The 10,046-nt window shown below is 38.1% G+C and overlaps 1 protein-coding gene across 1 annotated transcript; it reads right to left on the reverse strand.

Moving 5' to 3' along the window:
- Window positions 1–3,167: 3,167 nt before the first annotated feature.
- igfbp1a (insulin-like growth factor binding protein 1a) lies at window positions 3,168–5,722 on the reverse strand. Its single transcript, XM_065257297.1, has 4 exons — window positions 5,234–5,722; window positions 4,878–5,035; window positions 4,460–4,588; window positions 3,168–4,228 (listed from the first exon to the last, which is right to left on the reverse strand). The coding sequence occupies exons 1-4, from the start codon at window positions 5,601–5,603 to the stop codon at window positions 4,103–4,105; spliced, it is 783 nt and encodes a 260-aa protein (XP_065113369.1). The 5' UTR covers window positions 5,604–5,722; the 3' UTR covers window positions 3,168–4,102.
- Window positions 5,723–10,046: the final 4,324 nt, after the last annotated feature.

Here is a 10,046-nt window from a genome sequence, read left to right on the forward strand (position 1 = left end):
GTTGAATAGGTTGAATTGAGTAGGTTGAATTAACTTGCAAACCCAAATTGTTTTAATTTCATGCTGCATTTTTATTCAGTATTTTTTAGGATTTTTTTTCCAAATTGGAGGGCATCTTTAGGATCTGAATATGTAAGGAACATATGTGCAAAAGTTTAAGGCCACCACCACCAGACTTGTGGCTTTAGAAGTTTTAATGTCCATCCATATTTATTTTTCAATCTATTTTATTAAGATACAAACAGAAAATACAGGAAATATGTACGCAAAAATAAAAAAATAAAATTTCCAGGACTAAGGGCTTTATCTTACACTTGACGCAAGTGTCTTTTGCTAGTTTTCACCCTGCGCAATTATCCTTTTCACATTTAGCGCCACATTGTTTAAATAGCAAATGCATTTGCCCCCCCTTTTTGCGCCCATGGGCGTTCTGGTCTGAAAACGAGGTGTGTTCAGGCGCATTGTTGGCGCGTTGCTATTTTGAGGCAACTAAAATAGACTATGCCATTGACCAACAAAAACCTGCTCTAAATTCTAAAGTCAATAAAAAAAATTTTTGTTATTTAAAGAGTGCATTAGTTAATAATATGGTCCTATAAACGGGACGACAATGCGGGTTTGCTTATCACATACATGAATGCGTAGCAGCACAAAAATGCTTTTAAATATAAAAGTTTAAAGGATTGAATGTAAAAGATTCTCTTGGACATATATGAGGAGTAATTATTAGACGTTAGGGCACAAATAGCTGCTTCACCTGCAGCCTGGTAAGTAAATAAATGCTTTGCTTTAAACAAATGCATCTGTTTTAAAATGTGTTTTTTTTAAATGCTACCTAACGGATTTATTGTACATGATGACTCTGTACCTGTGGATATGGTGAGATGAGAAACATTTTAAGTAATGCTTTGTAAAAAAAATCCCATGGCGCTGTGCTGAAACGCTTCGGCTCTCTGCACCTTTGTAAATTCTTTATCTCTTACAAACCTTTTCTTGCATATTTGCATATAATTATTTTATGAGATTACATTGATTATGTAGAATATCAATACATTTACAGCAATTCAACGCCTGCTATTTGTACTTCTATGACTAAAAGAAAAGGGTTTTTAAAGGTTTTAATTCAAAAAATTTACATTTCGATAAAAATGAAAACAACGCATTTTTAACATTATTCTTAAACTGGTGGTCTTCTTCCTCCGCTTAGTTTTTCAGTTTACAAAATCCGTCATCTAAATAGGGATTATGCACAGCGCCAGCGCAATTGGCTTTTAAAGGGGATGAGAGATAAGACTCTCATTGGTTTATTGCACGTTACGCCCAAAACACACCCACTACTCATTAGGAAAATATGTACAACCCTTTTCGACCATGCACTCGGCCCACAAACCATTTTTCCCGTCGTTAAATTAGCAAAAGTGGCATCGGACACGCCCATTTAGACTGTGCGCTTAAGACGATGCGCTTAGATCCTTAAAGGAGCATTTCACCCGTAGAGACATTAATCTTTATTGAAAGTGTGTCATATTTGTAGTTGAAATGTAACATTAATTTCAAATTTGGTGCCTATTTGACCGAGAAAAGAGGTGTTTGTAGTCTCACCCCCACATTGGACTTCCTGCTTTCAATGATGCAAAATGACGATTTTTACATCATTGAAAGAAGGAAGTGCAACACTGAAATCTGTATTTCTCCTGTCTCAGCGGCAACTGAGGAAATGATGCATGACCATTCAAAAACATGAATGGAGTTCTAACTATACAAAGCTTTATGCAAATGGGTGAAGTGTCCCTTTAAAACAGGGCCCTAAATGTATTGTTTAGGCATCGTCAGTGTTTAGTGTGACCTTTATGGAATAAAACATCTTGAGCATTTTTTTGCAGAATGAAGTAAAAAAGACCAATTTCTTTAAAATTAGAAATTAGGATTTAATTTTATTTAGGTTTAAGAGAGGAAGTTTCAAGTGGAAGGGGAGTTTACCCTAAAAACTTGACACATCAGTTTACATTTTTATACCGTTTATAATACTATATACACATTTCCTGTAGTTTCTGGTTGTATTCTATTAAAGAGATAGCTATAAATGATCACTATAACATTGCAAAAACAACTAATCTAATTCTGGAATGGTGGCCTAAGACTTTTGCACAGTACTGTATATGGGTTGAAATTCATTTCCAACCACATACCAGGACAGAAAGCATAAATCTTGTATAAAATGAGTTTCTATAGAGTGCTTCTTTCTTCATTTAGATAATACTGTATGTAGTTTCTTCTCCTGGTTCTTTCACAGAAAACTTACTTTTAGCTAAAATAATTTTGCCATTATTATAACAGAGAGCCAGGGACATTGGAGATTTAAAATCTCATCTGTGTTGCAGGGTCAACATCTTTGAAGCGCTTCATTTCACACTCTACCTCGAGCCCCACACAGGTCATTACTCCTCAAATCTACACACAGAGACCCCATTCACATTAGCATAGTTATTCGCTTGTTGGAGCCACGTTAACGCAGCCAATTCTCAAAAAAGATGCAGCCATGCCACAATTCATAAAAGAAATATTTTATATATCTTACGGCCACCGTAGACAATGCTAATGAAGTAATGCAACTTCCTGAAGGCTGTTATAATGCACATTGTTTGTATGTCAAATTCTACTGGATAGTCCCCACAAAGCCTAAGAAAGTGGATTTCAGGTTTAAAAATGTAAAACATTAGATAAAGGTGTAAAGGTGGTGCCATGGAGGCTGGTCATTTAAGGGAAAGGGGGGGCATACCACTGCCCGCCCAGCACAAACAGAGTATAGGTCAAAGGCACTGAGGAGAGTGGAGCCCGGTTCCCCAAAATACCAAGCTAAAGTTAGTCTGCCCATTTGCGATTACCACGATAAGCACACACACACACACACACACACACACACACACACAGTTTAGCCTATAGGCACTTTTAAATATAGACAAGACAGAACATAATCAAAAGAGAGAGAGGAGGAAAAATAGAGATTTTTTGTGTTTGTGGTTTGTGTTTACAGCGTCTACATTATGCATGGGTGTTTTAATTTGTACTAATTTCACAGATTGAGTGTGATGCAGTCTTGCTTCATAGTTACCACAACACCTCATACGTGTATCTCTGACCTGAGGCTAAGTTTAAATCACTGACACTTTAGTGCTGGTAAAGACGATTTATTAAATACTTGTTTTGTTATCCACATTGAATTGCAATTACAAACCATGAAAAAATACACGTGGGCAATTGCTTTGGAGTGAAGCAATGTCTGTATATTTTTATTGTAATGAGTGTAGACACTGCATCCTTAAAAATAACAAATGGACCACAGTAGCACAAAATTAAGACTTAAACAAAAATAACCCAGTTGATTTAAAAAAAAAATCTCATAAACAACTTAAAAGGCAGAGGTAGGAAATGACCCGTTTCAAACCTGTGAAGACCAATACTTTCAATGTCAAAAATAAGTAGCACACCCCAACATTTTCATGCCCATCTAATCTCAATCATTTAAAACAAATAAACAATTAGTAGCAACATTAGTATAATACAATATAAACATATACAGTATAAAAATATGGCAATGTATGGACAGTGATAGAGGTTTGGTCATGCAGTGCTTTTTCCATGCCATTCCTTTCCAACAAAACAAGCCTGAAGGAAAGTTATGACAAGAGACATAGTCATTTATATACAGTTAATATACACAGATTTCCACCATACAAAAATACGTATAAGGAATAAATATTCTTATCCAGATATCGAAATGAATACATTCAGTTTAAATAAATAAGTAAGTATGGGTACTTCATGTAAAATACATATTCATTATCTTTACAGAAAAATAGATTTTCTTTTTGGAAAGTTCAGGGAGTTTACCAAATTAAAAAAAAAAGTGTACCTGAATTAAATAACACCTCAAAAACAATAAATAAATACTACAATATAAAAAAATATAAGGATGAAATTCAGTGGCATAAATGGTGTTTAGTGTTTATGTATGTATGCATGTGCGTGTGACAGAGAAAGAGAGAGACATCAGTGGTTTAGTTTTTTAGATGCCCCAGTGTGTGTGTGCATATATGAGAGATCAGTGGTTGAGTTCCTCGGGACACTCGGCATCTGCTGGCAGGTCACTTGATCCAAGAATCTTCTTCCCATTCCAGGATGCCACACACCAACATTTCCCCCTCTGACCATCCAGAGACGATTCACACTGCAGAGTGAACAAGACACAACACAGACAGAAAGAAAAGGAGAGAGAGAGAGAAAAAAATCAAGTGTTATTTCTTCAGAAACACATGCAAGTGTACACATTTTAGTTGTCTTTTCAGTAAACACTAAATTCTCAGGTGAGTGTGGTTTTAACACTCACATATGGATATCACACACTAAGCTTTATGTATCAACACAAAAGGTACTTGGATAAAAAGGTAACTTTCCATACCTGTTTGGCTTTGTATAGACCGTGTTTGTCACAATTTGGAAGATAAAATCTGGTGAATTTGTCTCCCAGTTTCTGCTGAGATTTGGTAATCTTCTCAAGGGCAGTTTGTAGTTCAATATGACAAGGACCCTGGAGAAATAAAATGTGGTTGGATCAGTTGCTACTACGAGAAATCAATTCCAGCTATCTAATTAAATAGTTATAAATAAAATGAATTGGCTTGCTGAGAAATTATTAATATAATGTATAAAACCAATGCATCCCAAAGACACCACTCTTAAGAAACCGCCTACTGCCCTCTTCTGGTGCCATGTGGTGCTACAGTGTCCTTTTATTGCTCTCAAAATAAACTTTTGCGCTTTTCTTTCTAATTATGTAATGCAATAATTATGAAAAAAATATAGGTGTTTAAGTTTACCTGCTCAACGAGTTTCTTGCGTATGGCGTTGACTTTGGACTTCATGCTCTCTTTGTTGCTGATGACCCGCGGGTCGAAGGGCTTGCCGTGCCCGGGCACGAAGAGCGCAGAGCTGCCTTCATTTGATCCCGTTGCTCCGTTATGAGGCTCTGGGTGATCTGAAGGAAACCAAATTAAATTAAACAACATATTGCATTTTACCACATGTCATACCGCTGTTTCTTCATAGATTTGATATTTAATCCGAACATTAAATCTAAATGTTCAAGTAATGATGAAACCTAATCAAAGATTGAATCGTTAGCAATATTTTGCAATAAAATGGCCAGCTTTCATCAGTGTCTGGTGGTAGCTACCTGGTGTTTGTTCGTTCTGGTTCTGATCGGGGATCTCCATGCACATTGCCTGTCCGCGGGTGAGCGCGTGCAAAGGTCTAGGCTCTCCGGGTCTCGGCAGACAGCGGAGTCCAGAGCCGCAAGGTGCGGTGTAGATCCCGCACGAGTCGTCCCTCTTCAACGCGCAAGCAAGGCAGCAGCCGCAGCCCGGCTCTCTGAGCACCTCCTCGCAGCCGGCATCTACCGCGGGACACTCGGCCAGCCGCTCCGGGGAGCACGGGGCGCAGCGGATGGGTTCCTGCGCCACCACTGGAGAAGCCCGGAGCCCCGGCGCAGACAGGAGCGCGCTGAATGCTGCCACCCAGACAAACTTCAGAAGCGGTACGCTCATCCCAAAGCAAAGGTTCGAATAAATATATAAATAAATAAATACGGGCTGAAGTGAAAGAAAGAGTTCCTCGGGTAGGCACCGTTCTCTTTGCTCTCTCCAAAATGACTAACTCGCTTTGGTTCGCCTCGCGGTATTTATACGCGCACTAGATCCTCTGACACGGTCATGTTTGACGCATTGGCAATATCAATGATTTCTTAAATGACCCCCTTAAGCTCCGATTGGCCAGTGTGGATGTAAACCGTGGTGTTTTTCATGAAAAGGCGCGTAAAGTGCGTCAATATTTGCTTTGGAACATAATGTGCATAATAGTGATGACTGCCATATCTGCAACCCATTCAACTTTATTAACTGGACAGTGCCCAAGCGCCCTTCGTTGTTAAAAAATGATAATAAAAAAAAAAGAATAAAACTAGATCTATATATAGCTATTTGGATATGTTCATGTTAGGTTTGATATAACATTTCTTGCATTTACTGAAGCTTAGCTAAACAACTTAATAATTTATAATCTATTTTGGGACCGGGAGAAACAAAGGACCCCAATGATTCACCCCCCTTCTTAAAAACCAGTGGATTTCAACCTTTTGACTTCAAGACCCCCCTCCAATTGTCCCCAACATTATTTGAAGACCCCCCACTTGTATTACTGGAAAGATTTACATTCGTTATAACAAACGAACAATAAGAGATATGATATTTGGTGTTTTTGTCTTATTTTAAATACTTTATGGTCATCTTGAGCCCCCTTAGTGGACCCTGGACCATTGACTGAGAAACACAGAGAAAAGAATACAATTGGAGACATATTTATAATGCAAAATGATCGCGCCCCGGTGCTTCGATCCGGCGTTAATTTGACGTTTTTACTTGGTGTTAAATGTGACCCTCGCGCTGTGGTACGTGACCTCGCGCAGGTCAGGATCGAAGCCCGTTTTGGACATCTCCAGAGCACCGCTATTGTCATTGCCCCTTTCCTTGGATAATAATAGGCGCGCTTTGTGAGCGAGCGGGAGAAACGCACATGCTCACCTACACGTCTCCTCCTCTGCCCGACGCGCGCACTGCCAGGCCTTTTGTTGCGGTTTGGAGTTTATGAATGGGGTGCAGGATGTGACACTTTGGGGAAGGGCGCGTTAATAACGTGTCACTGCTAGGCAGTTGTATGTCTTCGAGATCGCATGCTCGACGCAATTGCCTTAAGGTGTTGCATCATTTTTTTTTCTTTTACGCGTGGAGAGTTGCATCATTTTTATTCTTTTGCGCGTACTTTCACTGCTGCGCCTCACGGGATAGAGGTGTCAATTCATGCTCTTGTGTCTGCTGATGGAGATAAAGCGGCACGTGCGGCATACTACAGTGAGTAACAACAGTGCTCAATAAATCCCAACTTGAATACCAAACTACAGTTTAGTCATGAATGTGCAATTCAGTTAAAATGATGACTATTTCCAAACTGTATTAATTACGATATAGACATTCCTTTAAGCAGTGTTAAAAGCTTTCAGAATCCATCTGTCATTTTGATAGATGCTTTGTTTAAAGACAGGTGGCTATTACATATGAAAATGAATAACTTTTGTCCAACACAAGGTTTTGTGAATGTTAAATGTTCTTTATGCAACCATAGTCTGACAAAGAATATTTTAGAAACATATATTTTAAGGGTGTGTGGTTTTTGTAGTAAAACGGCAACAAATTTACCATTGTCTTATTACCAGAACCATATTTTAACAATAATATACTTCTAGTACAACTATGTACTCTAAAATGGCTGGGTCATTTTTGACCCATTTTGGGTAAATGTTCTACAAAAAACATGCTTTGTTAAAAATTTCCCAATGCCCGGTTAAAAATTGCACAATTTTGGGTTGTTGTTGTTAAGCAACCATATAGGTTAAAATAACTCAGTAGTTAAGTTAAAACAACCCAGCACACTGAAAAAAAATAATTCATTCAATTTACTAATGTTTTTTTAAGGTAAGTGGTTGCAATCAATTTATTTAAGCTACATTTAAACAAAAAAGATTAGTGAAGTATAATAAAAGAAAAAACTTTTGTTTAAATTTAGCTTAAATAAATTGATTGCAACCACTTACCTTAAAAAAATTTAGTCAATTGAATGAATCATTTTTTTCAGTGCATATGGGTTAGTTTTAACCCAGCAGTGTGTTCTGTCCAATATTTACCCAACATAGGTCAAAAATAGCCCAGACATTTTTAGAGAAGGTCATGCAAATGCTAATCAATCTGCCAAAAAAAAACTATAATAAAATCATTGAATATGTTTTAAGGAAACAACTATGACATTTTATTGTCAGCTATTATAAAGATTGTTACAGCTCTATTCGACTTAACAACACTATCATTTATACAACAGCCGACAGTTTATTCAATTTTATAATCCATAATCCACATTACATTACATTTATGCATCTGGCAGATGCTTTTATCCAAAGTGACTTACAATGCATTACAAGGTATACATATGTGTTCCTTGGGTTTGAACCCATGACTTTTTTATGCTGCTAAAACAATGCTATACAGCACATTTCTAAAAAACAAAAAAGCACACACATTGACTTAAAGTGGGTGCTCGACCAAAAAGATCATATAAGAAAGTCGGCACACCAAAGTTTCCAAAATTATCACATAGTGTGTGACGTTTTGACCATGTCAACATTTCGTGTGTCGATTTTTATAAATATTTTCTAGGTAAGCCACTCTATAAAAATGATTAGCCTACAGAAGCTCAAGTGGTTACTTTTCTCAATGTCTTATGCATAATCTGTAAAATAAAAATGGAACTGTTAAAACACTATATTACACTATATTATATTTATGTTATTTTTATTTACGTATAAAAATAGATTTTAGCGACATCTAGTGGTAAGACCAGCGGCTCAGTCCAAAGCTCACCCCCTTTATTTCGAAAAATGCATAGTGAAGCTACGGTAGCTGGTACAAGACAAACACGTCATTGTCCGAGACAACGTAGTGACAAAACGCACTCTATACAACCGTTTGTCTGTTTAGGACTACTGTAGAAACATAGGGACGAAATGACGAATTCGATGTAGGGGACACGCTGTGTATGTAGATAAAAACAGCTCTAAGGTAATAAAACATATTATATTGCATTGCTGTCAAGAGATCCTTCTAAAAGTAACACAATACATCTTTAATAAAAATTTGTGTATATAAATAAATTGTATATTTATGACAAGTGCATGTTTATAGTGGGGCAGGTGGTACTTTATTGTGCAGCAAAAGCCGTATGCATCATATATTTTTGCTTACATCTTCTGTGTTTGTTTTTATCATGGGGCAACCATTCGGTCTCTATCGTAAAGACAATACGGAAGTGACTTAACCTTATGGGCCCTATCTTGCACCCAGCGCAATTGACTTTGTCAGTGACGCATGTATCATTCGTATTTTGCACCGGCGCACAGCGGGTTTTTCCCTCCACAGACGCACGTTGGCAAACTAGGGAATGAACTTGCGCTCCCTGGGCGGTTCAGCGCAAAAAAGGAGGCGTGTTCCGGCGCAAACCATTCCTGATGCTATTTTCCAGTTTCAAAAAACAATTGCGCCACTGACCAGAAAAAACTAGTCTAAAGTCAGTGGCGTGTTGCGCGTTGTTCTTTATGCTATTTTAAGGGCGCATGCTTGACCATAATGTATAGCGTGCACAACGCGCACCAATTTGCTTATCTAATCTACACAGATACAACAGTTATTTTTGCAAATCATAAATTGTTACAATACAAAATATTAACACATGAGATAAGGGGAATCATTGTGGTGAGCATTGTGGTGATAGTTTTGATTTATTGTGTGGCTGCGTTAAAAAATTATCATGCAAGTAACGATTAAAATATTTTCATAAGTTTGTTGTGTGGCTGTATTACGTTTATTTTATGTAAATAATAATTAAAATGTTTTCATAAGAAACCTTAATGTATGTGAACTTGATTTGTAAGTTTACTTTGGGGTTGGACCTTGCTTGCGTTTCTTGGCTTTCAATGGTGAGGGTGGACGCAGCGATGTCCTCTGCTGGCGTCATGTCTAGAGGCAGATCTACCTCCCGTTACACGGCAAGCCCGATTTATGCTGGCAATTCTCCCGGGATTCCCCCGTCTCCTGACATCATTGTAGCGCTTGTGGCGCAACGTCCTGGGGATGCCAGCTGATGAGACAATTGTGGCTTTTCCACGCCTGTTTAACGGACGCTGATTTGGGCGGGTTTCTCCCATCCCCATACAAAACAACTTCTCTGTCTTTGACTGCTCTTACAAGAACGTCGGTCTCCTCGGCTGTGAACCGCTCCTGGCGTGCGCCTGGTAAATCCGTCATATTAATAGCAACCCGCCATGGAACTTGCGCACTTGCGTTTAAAGGGAATGTTGGATGACGTTCTGATTGGGTTGTTTGACTTTA

The sequence above is a fragment of the Paramisgurnus dabryanus genome, chromosome 12 (genome assembly GCF_030506205.2).
Source record: "Paramisgurnus dabryanus chromosome 12, PD_genome_1.1, whole genome shotgun sequence".
Lineage (NCBI taxonomy): Eukaryota > Metazoa > Chordata > Actinopteri > Cypriniformes > Cobitidae > Paramisgurnus > Paramisgurnus dabryanus.